This window comes from Mytilus californianus, unplaced genomic scaffold, assembly GCF_021869535.1.
Source record: "Mytilus californianus isolate M0D057914Y unplaced genomic scaffold, xbMytCali1.0.p SCAF_15, whole genome shotgun sequence".
NCBI lineage: Eukaryota > Metazoa > Mollusca > Bivalvia > Mytilida > Mytilidae > Mytilus > Mytilus californianus.
The window spans coordinates 7,499,759-7,516,535 of NW_026262637.1; the positions used below are offsets into that span (position 1 = coordinate 7,499,759).

Genomic DNA, 16,777 nt, shown 5'->3' on the forward strand with positions numbered 1-16,777 from the left:
TGCTTATCCTGTTTAATGATTATTTCGTAGTTGCATTTAAATAAGCAATCTCAACAATCTGTTTGTGTAACAACGGTATTTGAAAAGCTGCACATGCTGGTAGTTCAAAAAGACATGATGTAGGCAAAAGTTTTTAAAACATTAGTTGATAATAATTTGGTCAAATATTCAGATGCAGTTACTTCTGTTTGTATTTCTCAATTCTTCTTTAATATTACATTCAACTGAACTAAACCCATCTCTTAATGTATATAGGCCTTCTTATGAATGCTAGGATCAGAAAAGGAGGTACTAAATGACCAACAATGTACAGTTTACGTTTGTCGTTTATGAATGATCCAATTATCCATGTATCTACAGTACTATAAGAATCCATCTTTGAAATATTCAACATTGAATATGTGGTTCCTTCCTCAAATCCTGGTGGTTTTACAACAGCAGCCGTGGACAATGTTAACAAGAAGAGTTCAACTACGGCTAAGAATCGTTACATTCAGCATTTTCTAAGTCTAACTTGGCAAATTCGTCATAACCTTATGTTTTGAAATATATGCATTTCCCTTATAATCTCTGGTACTTTCACCTATATATTATGCACCAGCACAACTGTTCGTATTATTGCTCTTACTTAGTCGATAATATATATTATCCTTAATACTAACCAAATATAACCATGTGTTTCATACTTACATCTTATAATTACCGTTTTATGGACATGTACTCTGTCAATTGTCTAACCAGAAATACATGTATGCCAACCTGGTACAATTAGTCAATTGTGCAACTCTATCCTTACATGGTATAGATAAGTGAACAAAAAGATAACACAGATGACTTGAAGCAGATGATAATGAAAACAATATGTCTGAACATCAGACCACGAGTGTAGAGCCAAAACAAATGGTCATCCGCTTTTATATATCAGTCCGCATTGACCAATGTTTCAGTAAGATCAAAGCTATCACAACCATTCGACATTCCATGAATACAATTCAGCAATGTGTTATTTTTTACGAGACCTGTATCAATTATCACTTGTGATCAATCGTTTTTTGTTTTTTTTTTTTTGCTTTTGCAACCCATCCCCCCTCTTTTAAAAATGGCTGGATCTGCCCCTGTCACATAATGTCCCTTTATTGTAGCGATAAGTTAACAAAACTTCACATCATTTGTTTCGAAAGTTAAAATGATGATTTCTGGTATTTCAGTCTAAAGGAGGAAAGGATTGTTTCTGTCTTAAACCTATCAAATATGGAATATTAAAGAGTAAACTCGTCAATTGACAACAACACACGATAACCATCATACGTTTAAGTAAACAAGCATTCTGAGAGTATTGCATGGCAATACATAGTCCCCTACCGGGTAAAAATTCATTATACTGGAACAAAATGCTAACTTGTTCTATAACTTGTCATGGTGTAAACAAAAAGAAAATATCAAGTCAATATCTTCAAGCATGACTAAAAACAGTGTGGAAAACTGAATATATGAGTGAATTTTTTCAAGTCCAAGGACCATAACTTTGCACAAAATTATCAGACCGAAACAAAAATTTGAACTTGATCTGTAACTTGTCATAATAAAACTATATACCAATTGTCAATCAATATCTTCAAGCATGATGAAAAAAGTGTGGGAAATCTATAACACTCTAACATTAGATATGATTAATAGTTCTCTAAAATTAGATATAATGTAATACAACGTATATCTATTTTCAAATTACAATCAAATATAATTAATAGTTCCAAATATTTTTTTCTTTCATTTGTTTCAAACTAATATAGTTTGTAACTTATCTATAAAAGGTCAACAACTTTTATCTACACAATGTAATGTAATGAAATATATACCTTAACAAAAATAGATTATTACGGTTGCAAGACCGTACTGTGACCTATAATGGTTTACTTTTATAAATTTTGACTTGGATGGAGAGTTGTCTCATTGGCACACATCTTTGTATATCTATTATCTAATTAAAGGATTTCACTTAATAAAAAAAAAATATATATATATATATATATATATACATGTAGCATTCAGAAAATTAGTTTATACAAAATAACATATAAACCTGCCACAAAATTCCTCAAACAATTTACCAAAGAATTTCTTTTAAAAAATGAGTTATCTCCCTTTGTACAGATATGTGGTTTAACATAGTACTCTAACATTAGTTATGGAGTTTTTTTATGGACCATAACTCTGGACTAAATAATCAGACCGGAACAAAATTCGCTCTTGATCTATTATAACTTGTCATGATAAAACTATATACCAAATATCAAATCAATATCTTCAAGAACGAAGAATAAAAGTGTGGAAAACTGAGTTGCCGGACTGACGGATGGACAGACGGACAGACGGACAGATTGCAAACCTAAAGTCCCCTTCGACTTCGTCGATAGGGGACTAATTATAATTTGCATTTTAACCAGGGAAAATAATGACCTTTAACAGGTAATTATTTTATGCCTTGGAGCATATTTCATTGAAATTTGGTATCGTTCGGGTTGATTCTTCGAAAGAATAACCTATCGTTCTGAAAGAAAATAACTCCATATAGGTATATAATGTATGGAAACCATAAGTATTCGGACGACGATGATGACGCTGACAACGTTTTAACATTATAGGACCGCAAAGTTTAAAAATATAAAAATGTGATTTGAAGTGTAATAGTCTTGTTTTAGAGACACCAATTTTGGTTTGGGAATACTATTATTTTCAATTAGAAAGTATATTGTTTGAGGCTATTTATTTATTCTCACGCTCAGTTTTTGTCTGTATAATATATGTTACTGTCCCTACGAAGCTCGTTCTCCGTGTTTGTCAAATTTAGATAGTGCCACATTGGTTATCGTTGTTCGTATCCTTCGTGTCGATAACGTTGTTGCAAATTATTTAATAAATAGTTTGAAGCCGTTTCGGATTCTGGGGTTTGAATTTATTCCTAACAAATGCCCGATATCATGGTTTTTTTTTAAACTCCATCTTTGAATCTCTGAATTTCGTCTTTAGTTATTTGATTATGTTGCACTCTTGAAGTTCAACTTTTTTTTCAACTCCACTGTTGAACAGTATCTTGTGGTTGTAAACATGTATGTTCTTTTTTCAGCCGATTTTTTCGGACTTTAACTTTTCAATTCGGAATAAATCCGATTTAAGTTCTCCTTAAAATTTTGAATTTGTTGAAAATTTCCAATTTGTCCAAACTGCTTCTTGTTCAGTAACATGATCTTTAAAGCAGTTTTTGTTACAAGATTTAAGTTTATTAAACACTTGTTGTTCCAGTTCATTTCGAGTGGGTGAAGTTTAGGCGGAGAGATCATTTTCCTCTCTTGCTTGAAACGCTTTTCGTTTTTGATGCTGTCGCTTTAACTTACCTTTGGCATTTCCGCGTAAATTACACATACAAAGTTGCAATCAATCGTTGTTTAGGGGCATCAATTTCAATCTATTGACTTCTTCGGCGATCTTGAGCTTCATGAAGGGCCGTTTGGGTCATAATTCATTTTGTTACACGTACGCTAGAGTTACGCGTAACAGGTCGTTCACGTACCCTACAGGTACACGTAACACTTTGTTTACGTACCCTAGAGTTACACGTAACACTTTTTTCACGTTCCCTAATGTTACGCATAACTCTTTTTATCTTACCTCCTATACATTTCTAGGAATATGATTGTTTAAAAGCAACCGCGTGGAGACCGTGTATATTCCATATTAGGTTAGTAAGCGGGGCTTATTTCAATACACGGTTAGTAGTGGTGTTTTATTAAAACAACACGGTGTTGAGGAAAAATCTTTAAGGTTTCAACAGACGAAGAAATAGATGATGAACGATTTAAATAAATTCTTAAAACACATTTAAAGCTAACAAGTTGTTATTGTATTGTTGGTATTTTTTTTTTTGTATAGACCAATGAAAGTAGGTTCTTAATACTAACGGTATTGAAGACATGATCACTTTGATAAGCCACTAGTCTAAATACCACATGTTAAGATAGTCGGTAAGATAAATTCGTTACATAGTGTGCTAGTGACCTAATACGATATATATGGGGTCAGTAAATTCCATATGGGGATTCGTGCTTCACTCTCACCCCATATGGAATTTACTGACCCCATATATATCATATTTTAGGTCACTAGCACACTATGTAACTAATAGTACGTGTACCCTAGAGGTACGCGTAACTGTTTGTTCGTGCAGCTAACTGCAACAGAAAACCTGTCATCCCTTTACCTAGATAATGAATTATCCGTGTCAACATATTTTTATGAACAACCCCCCCCCCCCCCCCCCCAAAAAAAAAATACCTCAAAACACTTGCAACTGAAGAATAAATGCTTTGTATAAGGAAAAGTATAAGTATTCACCAGGAAAAAATCCCAATGAAATAAATACAGATATCTAAAAATTATAACGGAAAGAAATTAATAATATCCATTTAGGATGTGAATTGGATACGGGGGATAACTCTGTAAAAACTGCTTGAAATTTGGCAGCAACCGACAACAAAACGAATAATACTGTTTTCAATGTACACAATAAGTTGCCAACATTAATGTTTAATATAAATATAGGTTTAAACAAATAATTTTAATCAATTTATTAAAATGTTGTAAAAAGGTCGGATTTAATTGTTCAATTAGTATTCTCCAGCAGACGAGTTCATTGCATGTGCATAGAGTATATAGGTTATTCCGCATACGTATACAAATAGTTACGTGTACCTCTAGGGTACGTGTACAAATAGTTACGCGTAACTCTAGGGTACGTGAATAAAGTGTTACGTGTACATGTAGGGTACGTGAACGACCTGTTACGCGTACCTCTAGCGTACGTGTAACAAAATGAATTATGACCCGAACGGGCCTTCATAGAGCTTGTGATGGTGATCATTTACGCTGTTTGCTGTTTTAGCATATACATAATAGATTTCAGGATACTAGTATTACAAATGTTAATATCTATGGTTCAGGAGTCGACTGCCATTTTCCGTCATTTTAGAATTATTTGTAGATCTTATTTTGTTGATCGTTTTTGCTGTTTACAAATGCTCTCTACCTACTTTTGTTTCGTCGAAAAAGCCAATTAAAAGAAAAGATAAAAACTAATCGTAATTTATTGGTATTAACTCCCATAACAAGTCGATGGCAGCGTGACTTAAATTTAGAAATTTCTTTTTGGTTAGGTCTGCAGTTTTTAAATTGCTGTCTTTATTTGACATGCAAGCTTATTTAGATATAATCTCTATATCTTCCTCTCTATCTCCTATAGCATCCATCAAAAACGCAAATTATGGTAAAACAAATCGGGTATAAACTCCTTTAACGATTCGACTGGTGATTTTAGTGATTTTAAGTTTTTTAATTATAACTATAGTTTTAATTATAATAACATCAGCGATAAAAATAATTTTCTAAATCTTATTAAAGGGTAAGGTTGTTAATCTTTTATTGTAAGTGTATACTCAATATCATGAGATGCAATGACGATTAAATCAAAAAGTCAAAATAGGCTTCATAGTAGATATTTTCGAAAACTTATCGATACTGACGCCTAATCCTAATTATGCCTAGGACGACAGGTTACCTTTTTGAGAAGGGTTATCTCAAGGTAAACAATGAGTACATGCTTTTATAAGATATTCATTTAATACTGTATAAAAAATTATTTTCAATGACTTGTTTATTTGTTGGCTCTGTTTAAAAGCTAAGAATTGACCGATCTTCATATTATACTTTGTAAAATAAAAGGACTATCTATCAATTTAGCTCTTGAAAACCGACGATTCTAGTCAAATGGGATAATAACAATCTTAAAGACAAATGTATCTACTAGCTACAAAGCATCATTTTATGTACTTTTAGACCTTTTGACAACTAAAACTATTGTCAAACTGGTTGTCATTGGGGGATTTTCCAAAATAAAAAAAAAAATAAAAAAATCTATTTAAGTATTTTGTGGAAGGGGAGACTAAACATTTGCAGAGGTTGAAGACCAATTACCCTAGATAACGCATACAAACATTATTTGTTTAAGTCATGCATTTTTAAGATCCACTTTTAAAGTCAAGGGTTTTTAGGAAAAATTCAAGGGGGTATTAGTGAACGGTGTGTCCGACTTTTTTCATATATCATGAATAAAATAAATTAATATGCCTTAATTTTTCTCTGAAAAATGAATGAACGAAAGTAAGAAATACACATCCAGTTTATACATTTAGAGTATACGTAGCACGAAGCCTTTCTTTTTGTAATTGAAACACACCTACTCTGTTGTTGTGATACATTAGAAAAGTACATGAACCATATATTTCATGTTTTTGTGCTGAGAATTTGTTATGTTATTATATCAAAATGCACGTATATAAAAATAATGGATCTGAAGCGAGATGATATATCAAATATTTTTGCTTTGTACGTTTTCAGGACAAAACAGTCAACCCAAACACGCTTGCACGTAAAAAGGTGTACCCGATTTTCTTTTCCGATAAGATTATTGCCCATTGTTTTTATTTCCCCTCAAACAGTCAAAGATATAACTCTATAGGGTTATTACAGAAAATAACTTGCGTGTGTTATTACAGATACTTTCATGAGTTGTCTACTCTTTATTCCTTAAATTTTCTAAATCTGTAATAACATATGTTTGTTATTTGTAAAATTATTTATTTTATAGTGGGCTCTAGGGAACTCTAGAGACTTTGCGCAGAAACTAAATGCATAGCCTTGATAACTAATTTTTTAATTAAATTAATTCATTTTTGATTAACCATGGTAAATCAATGAGACGAGGCTATTAAGGGATAAACTTAGCTGTGATAACAAGGCTAGGTTATTAAAGGAATGTAACTTATTATATAAGACACTTGGGAATTACTGAGAAACTTGCGCAGAACCTCATTACATGCTCTGGTCATTATTTCTTACAATAAATTAAAATACATTGTAATTAAGCATGATGTATGTCTGAGCAAATGCTTTGAAGTGATATAGAGAAGCTGTGATAACACCCTTTAGTTATTACAGGCGTATTTTTTCTGTAATAACATATAGGTGTACTATGCAAAATTGGCAAACTATGAACTGTTATATCTTTCAATAGTTAAGTATATATATAGACAAAAGTAATATCAATAGAACTTTTATACATTTTAACTAAACTAATGATGTATATTGTCCCTTTGAAACATGTAACATACATATGTTATCACAGTTCTTTGATTTTTTAGTCCACAATAACAAATGTATGTTATTTTTCTGTAATAACCCTATAGAGTTATATCCCTGACTGTCAAATCTACATAAAATTCAAATTACTGCTTTAAAAAATTCAATCTGTATGATTCGACAATTAGAAGAAAACAGTTGGAATATATCAAAAATTTATCACTAAAAGAATTCCAAAACTAACGAGAGCACTTGGTGTTTCTAGCGTAGGTTCCGAATAAAAAAATAAATAAAAGCCAACTACAGAATAGTCAATAGATATAAGAAGATGTGGTTGAGTGCCAATGAGACAACTCTCCATCCAAGTCAAAATTTTTAAAAGTAAACCATTATAGGTCAAAGTACGGTCTATATTTTGTTTTGCCTATGCTGAGTCCAACCAAATTTTACGAGGTTATTCATTCAGTATATTTTGACATTTTGATACGGGCCCTCTGTTTGTTAGTCAGTATATGTATCGGTGTCGGTATAAGTTTCCGTGTAGATGACTTTTCGAAAATGTCTATTAATAAGTCGTGAAAGTTGTATGTGAAGTATCGAATCAGATAAACCTAAATGTATACAGCTATAAATGTATACAAAATTTGAATAGTTCAAAAAAACTTTTTTTTTCAAACCACTTTCTTTTAAACTGCACATGGATGAATAACAGAAGTACTTGAATCAAAGTTTGATACCTTTTGATTTATTCGTAGATCCACGAAGTTTTTGTTTCATTGTCATCAATTAAAAATAACAAGCAACAACGTGAAACACATCCACATAATCAGGACCTGAAGACCTGAATTCAAGTTTTGCAAACAAGCTTATCATTTAAAATATCACACTCAATGTATCAAAACGACCTATGTGGACAAAGTGATAAAGGTTAGAAATTAACATGGTTAAACTAATTGAAAACAGTGTAAGTACTTTTCAAAACGATGATACGCTATTTTTGTTCGCCGCTATGGAATATACTTACAGTTGTTTAAAAATGAGAAAATGTCTTTTGCGTCACTCAATTTCATTGCATATGATGGATTACTTTTTCTATTTATTGTCAAGACATTATGTTCCCTATCAATATTGAATCTCGCCTCTCCATCCGTTGTCAAAATTATCCATTCATCCATTTTAAAAATCGCCATCTGAAATGAGAAAAGGTCATCTGCTCATCTTGGTAAACGGTAAAAGTACTATCATTTGTTACATCAATACCCTATTTCTCCATGCTTCTTTATGCAACAGCAGACCTATTTATTCCAAAGAGATTTATACCCAAGTTTCCTTACGATTGGTACATGGTTATACTTCATGCAGGTAAACATAATTATTACGATAAATACCTAGGGCAGTACTTTGGTACTGGTATAAAAAATACGGATAATGTTTAATTGAAAGTTGCTGTTATAAAATTTAGGAAACAATATTGAATTAAGGAATATAGGATTTGGCTATACTTTAATAAATTGTTGGATTGGTCAGATCTTTAACGTTTGTATACTAGTCAACAAAAGAAACGATACAAGGCAATGTATAAATTTTCCATATATCATGAAATTGGATACACTGTTCCAAGGTAAATAATTGCTCAATTGGTCTAATATTATTAAGGGTTATTTTATTATTATTATCAAAACCATTGATTTAAGGCAAAAACGCGATTTTTTGTTTTGCAATTTTTGTTATTTCAAAAATCGTATTTTCACCCAAAAATCAAAAAAGTCGATATCTAAAACATAAAACTTTAAACTTAAACATGGTCTGCTTAAAATTTTGAACGCCTTTGCAGATATTTGAATACTTTATTCTCATCTACGAAATTAAGTGCCGACTTTTGTCATCATTTTCCGTAATAGAAATTTGACCCCTGTGTTCAATAACACGGTATTTTCTAATTTTCCAATTTGCTCAGATTCTTTTAATCATATGCATTTGCTTTGAAAATGAATGTTTTTCATTGGATAATTTAAGAGTTTTTCCTATTTATTATATTTTATGATAAATTGGAGTTCAAACTTGTGTATCGTTACTTTTGTTGACTAGTATATAATGTTTCGGTTTTTAAATAGTTCGGCCTCAAATACCATTAAAGATATCTTACTCGTCGAAATGCGTATGTTGTGCACTACAATTGGTACCGTTTATTGTGTTACTAAAATAGTGCCACAAAACAAGTGTTTAAAATGTCAATTACATGCCAATCATTTATTGTTATCATTAAATGCAGTATTTATAAACAAACTGTGAAATTTGTATAGAAACGTATTCATGGTATTTTTATTGGTTAAAAGAAATGGGTCCAATCATCACTTGGTGCTAGCATGTTCTGTACGATCTTAAAGTACGTATGTAATGTTCCCCAAATACAAATATTAGTTTCTAGATTTTTTTCACAAAACAAATACTAAAGGAAAGTTTCGAGATATAACAAAAGTTACTCATCATAAAAGTCATTTGTGACCATCCTATGCCAGGGACCAGAGTTGTCTTAGACTTTTCTTTATGTTTTTCACAAATACAAATACAAATGGGGAGTTTTAAGATACAAAAGTAGCTTAACTTCAGAATACTTATGTGTGTCTATCGTATTCTAGGGACAGGAGTTGTCTTAGAATTTCTAAATCATTTCCACATATACAGAGACAAAGGGGAAGTTTTATGTCTAATGACTCCCAATAATTGTTTGTATCTATACAATGCCAGGAACAGGAGTTGTCTTAGTCTTTTTGTTTCATTTCTACAAAAGCAGATACAAAGGTTGAGTAGTGAGATATAAATTATTTTAACCCCTCAGCTGAATACTCAAGCGTGTCTATCCTATGCCAAGGACAGGAATTGTCTTAGTTTTTTTAATATTTCCCAAACACAAAGATACAAAGGACCCGGTTTTGAAATATAAAACTAATTAAACCCATCAGAATTATCTTTTATTTCTATCCTATACATCCCACGGACAGGATTTGCTTAAGTCGGTGTTTAATGGTTTCACAAACACAGATACAATGGGAAAGGTTTGAATTATAAAAATAGTTTAACCCCTTAGAATATTAGTGTGTGTATATCCTATGCCAGGGACGAGAGTCTTTTCTTATTGTTTTCCAAAAAAACAAAGATAAAAAGATTGAGTTTCGAGAGATAGAGATAACATCTGAATATCTTAACCTCAGAATATTTATGCGTGTCTATCCTATGCCAGGGACAGAAGTTGTCCTAGTATGTTCGGAATCTTTTCTTCGAATACAGATACGGAAAATTATAAAATACTTGTGTCTTACTATCCTGTGCCAGTGACATGAGTTGTCGTTGTCTTTTCTTAATGTTTCGATAAAAACATATACAAAAAGGGGGTGAGATATAGAAAAAGTTTAACCCCTCAGAATACTCATGTGTGTCTATATTATAGAATAGACTGGCATACAATTTCTATTTAGAATAATTTTTTTTATTAAAACCAGTTAAGTTATCCTATGCCAGGGACGGCAGTTGTTGTAGTTTTTTCTCAATTGTTTTAACAGAAACAATACAAAGGTGAGTATAAAATATAAAAATTGTTTAACCTATAGGAAACTCATCTGTGTCTATCCTATGCCAGGGACAGAACTTGTCTATTTGCACAAGATTATGTTTTTTCCTGACTGTTGATGATTGATTGATTGATTGATTGTTGTTTAACGTCCGACTGTTGATGAAGTCTTTACACTAAATCCATTGGATGTTTTCTGATGGATATTTTAGTCTTAGATACATGATTTTTATTAGATTTGATTGCCTTTAAAATAGCTGTCATCTACTGCGAGTACTCTCAAATCTTTTCTTTGTGTCTTTGTTGTTGTGAGAGATGTATAAATTCCCTGCCACGTCCGGTCTGTGTTTTTTAGTTGGATGTTTTTCTACTTTGTATTGATCTGATCAACGGATTTTTATATTTTTTTCTTACTTTGTTACACCACTGTCCCATGTTAGGAAGAGGGTTGGAGTTTTCAAACGTGTTTAACCCTGTCTCATTCTTTTTGCTCCTGTCCCAAGTCAGGAGCCTTCAGTGGTTGGCGTTGGTTCGTGTCTGTCATATTTGTTTTTCGTAGTGTTTTGTTATAAATAAGATCATTAGTTTTCTCAATTAAATTGTTTCATATTTTTTTATATCGGGGCGTTTTATAGTCGACTATATGGTATGTGTTTTTGCTCATTCTTGAAGGCCGTACGGTTGCCTATAATTGCTTACGTCCGCTTCATTTGATCTTTGGTGGATAGTTGTCTCATTGGCAATCCTACCCCATCTTATTTTATATACGTCTTTTCTAAATGTTTATCACAAATACAGATACTAAGGGAGAGTTTCGAGAGATCAAAATACATGTAGTTTAACCCCCTAGCATACTCTTCCTTTGCTAGGGACAGGAGTTTTCATAGTCTTTTCTCAATGTTTTATTTTTTTTTCACAAATACAGATGAAAAGGGGGAATTTTGAGATAATTTATCCCATCAGAATAATCATGCGTGTTCGTCCTATGCCAGAGACCAGAGTTATCTTAGTCTTTAATACTAGTTTTAAATAATTGTGTTGGTTTGGCAAATGTTTGGGGCACCTGGTTCCAGGAATCATATTCACCCTTGTTCTCCTTAACCAATGGAGACACCTGGTAAATCTTTTTACTCAGTGATTCAATTGGTTACAGAGCACATATCGTTAGCTTCCAAACCCTATGTGTTTGGTGTTGTATGCTATTATTTTTATAGTGTTTTCTAAACATGTTGGATGTATACACGTTGGATTTTACAGTTTTTGAACCATGAATGATAAATGTATACCCGATAAGGGAGTTCCTGTTGTCAATATGGCGGATGAGTCATAAATTTATAATTAGCATTTCATACACACAATAGTACATGTTATAATGCACAATATTTAGCCTCTGCAAAGGTACTACAGCCATGACCATACATAATTGCATTTGTCCACAAGGTATTAAGTATACTTCAAAATGGTGTACAACAAATCTTTATGATCATTTTCTGTATAAGACTTGTGAAAGCTGCAGAGTAGCTACTATTGGTCGTCTTTTATCCATTATGGCTAAATAATGACCTACTTTGAAAACGTAAGCTAATGTGAGAAATAAGTTTCTACAATAATACGCAATAAGTAATATTTAAATGACTATTTAAACCGAAATTATAATAACAACAATAATTTATGAAACATCTATGATGAAACTGATCATCATCTGCTCCGTTTTTTTCATATCTTGACCTTAAAAACAAAATAAATAATATATATACATATATATATAAATGTATAATGAATGCTTACCTGTATTTAATTGAATAACACAAAGTAGAATATTTCCGCGAATATTTATTTTGTTAACTTTCGATTCATTTCTGGAAAACCCTGATCAGAGTGTAATCGATATATCCAAATATTACTACGCGTCTCGACGGTAATAACAAACACCTAGATTTGTAAGTATGCCAAAATATTTCCTTATCGACTTAGATAGACCATAATGTACGTGTGAATACATATATATATTTATTTTCTTGTGTATTGTCTATTGCAATTGTGTGATAAAAAAAATCAATGTACTGATTATGCCTATAATGGGTCCTCTATTGGAAATAAAATTTATCTTTATCTCTATAATTATATACGTGTGTGTCATCAAACTGTTACACAGCAGTATTCATAGCTTGTAACGATATCCATTAAATTTTATAGGACAAATTTATTTACGTAATTACACAACTTTGACAAACAATGTTTGAACATTAATACAACATTGCACAACTATGTTAAATTACTTGCTACTTGATATTGAAATGTCAAAGTTTTGAACATAAAGGTAATAATTCACTTCAACTTCAACTTCAATTAGATTACTTAGTAACACCCGCAAGCAGACATCTCACTAAGGAACAAACATGTATTTAAGAGTTTTGGTTTAAGAAAATGTATAATCCAGGAATATTACCTGTTTGACATTGTATCAGTTTGGAAAATTTATTATGGGAGAGAGCGTGAATGGAGAGATTCTGGAGTAGACTTAACATATAAAATATATATTATGATACTCAGATAAAACATGATTTCGTGAACAATCCACCCCTTCCTCCCCTTCCCAAACCGGTACAGTGACGTAACATAATAACATAAGAACAAACTGTAAAAGTCGAAATGAGATTGATACAACGGAAACAAAAAACCACAACTTACAAAAAATACTTAATCATAGGAAAACAGATTACACCAAGTTTAAATATATATATATATATACAGATACGCTTCAATGATTGCATGACGATTTACTTCCTTGTAACAGCCATTTGTTGTGTTTGATGTAAGTATAGTTTTCTTTATCTTAATGTGTTACAACGTGTCTTTTAATCTTGAAATAATGGGAGAAAAGATAATTTCTTTTTGTTGTATAAGAGGAAAGGAACACTCTGATTTGTGTAGCTTTAAGTACACCTTGATTTTAGAATATTGATATTTCTGGAAAGGGTTTGGGGACCTATATATATCTATATTCAAGAATATGGATTTTTAGAAGTTATAGTTAGAATAAAAAGCTTAAGGATTTCCAACTAGCTGATTACGCTTCAAAATATAAGAAATTGAATCGATTAATATATAAAATGACAGAAATTGCATTAAATGTTTCACAATTAGAATCAACAACGCAATTGACCTAGTACGTAAATTAACACTCAAAGAAACAGCACTGATTGGTTAGTAATTTCCTATATTGTGTCAAATCAACATGATCAACTCTCTCAAGTTGTTCAGTCATGTGTTTAGAGTCACTGTATATTAATATAAAAAAAAGCACATTAAAGAATGACACTATTGAAAGTACAATGAGTTAGAAACGTTAGTTATAATATTAACAAAAAGTCACGGTTCTTGGAACAAAATTTCAAGGGCTGTACTACACAGTCTGTTACGGCTTATTATTGGAAATATAGAGAATTATCCAGGTCCGAATTCAGAAATAAATACTGATTCTTCCACCAGTATAAAAAAAAACTCACTATCCATAGGTAACATAAACATACGTAGTTAAAAAAATAAGCATATTTTTTATCCAAAACTTAATGATGAATTTGATATTATAGTAACTATACCTGAAACTCATTTGGATCCAAGTGTTAACATTGACGATTTGCAGCTTTCCTCATTTTCGAAGAATATAATCCGAAAGGACCATAACAGAGCTGGAGGATGTATTGTCATCTAACTGAAGGATGATATATCCATAGTACATAACGGTGAACTCGAAAATCACATAGATGAGACAAAATGGGTAGAGAAAAAAGGTAAAGGTCAATCATTTCTTCTTTGTTGTACTTATGCGAAGGAGTAAACGGACAATTCACAACAATAAGTAATACGATACATTGAATCTTTTTACTCTAAAAAATGTAATAAATAAACCATCAAGAATGACTGAACATTGTAGAACATTGCTAGATCCGATGATTATCAGCGACACAATCAAATATTCTATTGCCGACGTACTTAAATTGCCGTATGAAATAAGTGATCATGATGAATCTTAAATATTTTAGAACGCCCAAGATTACATCCAAATAATTCAGAAGAAAACTTTGGTTATGATTAAGCAGATTTCAATAAATTTTCTTTAGGACTGGATTCTGTCGGTTGGGATAAACTTTTTTCTGATGTTGAGGATGTTGACAAAATGTGCAATACATTTACTCAAAACTCCATGACATCGCAAGGCAGAGCAACCCAACTCGACATGTTTATACACGAAACAATAACAGACCATGGTTTGACAATGAGCTAAGGGAAGACATCTGTAGACGAGACCGATTTCGTAAAACTGCTTTAGAAACTAAAAAAAAGATTCATATTAATAGATACAAATAGCAGAGGAATAAAGTTCAAAAGCTACAAAAGAACAATTTGAAAGAAGCTAAAACACTGTGTCTAAATCCAAAACTTATTTGCAGATAATGCAAATGCTTATTAAATCTAACAAATGTTCTGATGATTTACCCCCACTAAATAATATTATTCGCGATTAAAGAATGGAAGATATAGTGCACGGAGACGACGAAAAATGTAATCCTTTGAATAATATTTTTAGTCTGAATTCTTCCTTAGAGGAGAAAGTTGTTCTGTTCCCATCCCTGAAATCGAACCAAGAACCAACATTGTATTGAAAGATTTAGTAATATAAAAAGATGAAATAATTGATATAGTTAAAATTCTAGATCATTATAAGACATCTAATCGTGACGTCATACATGTGTATGCCATAAATTGTTGAAAATGTGTCCTGAAAAAAAATAGAAGTTGGCTTATAACATATTATTCAATAAATCCCTGCATTAATGTAAATTTCCTACCAGCTGGAAGACTTCAAACTTTATTGCTTTTTTTTAAGGAGTTCATTGTGTAACAGTGGTTTGATTCCGCCTGAGTGTACCTTATCCGGAGGATGAAAATTCCTAGTGTTTTTTATCCACCAACAAAAACTCACTAGGTTTTTTAATCCGGGTCCAGAGTAAAATATCCACCACTCATCATAAGATTCTAAAGAGGGTTTTTTGAAGGGGAAATATATAAAAAAAATGGGGCTTGGTATTTTTGGAGGGTATTTGAATTAAATAAAACTTGCATAGTTGATTTATGTAAAAAATGGACAAAGTAAACTAGTGTTTTCATCCAAGGAATGTTCACACTAGTGTTTTTGAACCAGGAATTATTACACTAGTGCTTTTGTACCAGTACTGAGATTACTATAAGTCTATAGTAGTCTCAGTTTTGTACCCGGAATGATTGCACCACTTATTTTGAACCGGGATTTATTACACTAGTGTTTTAGATCCATATACATTGATGAAGTGTTTTAGTACTCATTTTTAACACACGATAACACAATAATGCTTTATTAACGAATAAGTTTTAAATAATTTTTCTATGCAAATCCATAAAATCATATGCTTTTAAATTGTCACTAATTTCGGAAGTGAGATCTGTTCTGTACAGGTATTATCCTCCGTTATATATCGGAGCACTCCCACTTGGGATATATGGGTTTAGTGCTTAATCAAATATTTACACATAAATTTACACAGTGTGGTGGGGTGCTTAAGTTTAAAACTTTATATACAGGTAAGATTGTGAATTTTAAAAACAAGTGTTTAAAATTAAGTGCTATTTACATCAATTATAATTCTATCTAGGTTTAAATTTTTGATTTTAAAACTGTTTTGATTCCTTTTAATGAGACAATGGGGTGTTTCTACCATATGTTTAATAAGTTAAAGGATAAAAATATGAAAGAAAAAGGATAAAAATCAAACGATAAAAGGTAAAAATAGGTTGATTAAATAAAACAAAAAGATTGGGATTAAATTGTGTCAGTAGGGTATCAGCTTAAGACGAGATTACCAGAAATAAAATATATCAGTAACTAAAAAATTTTACATATATCATACAATTTGAATATAAGGTGATCCCCTGCCAAGGTCTAAGCATATAATTAGATGTAAGCCGCTAATCTAGTCGAAG

The 16,777-nt window shown here is 31.5% G+C and overlaps 1 protein-coding gene across 1 annotated transcript in view; it reads right to left on the reverse strand.

Moving 5' to 3' along the window:
- The window catches only part of LOC127725306 (uncharacterized), a 40,894-nt gene extending 28,257 nt beyond the window's left edge, over positions 1 to 12,637 (reverse strand). The window contains exons 1-2 of the mRNA XM_052232235.1: positions 12,545 to 12,637; positions 8,213 to 8,378 (exon numbers count right to left, since the gene is read on the reverse strand). Of these exons, the coding sequence (XP_052088195.1) occupies positions 8,213 to 8,378 (166 nt within the window). The 5' untranslated portion in view covers positions 12,545 to 12,637. The remainder of the gene's footprint in view (positions 1 to 8,212; positions 8,379 to 12,544) is intronic.
- Positions 12,638 to 16,777: the final 4,140 nt, after the last annotated feature.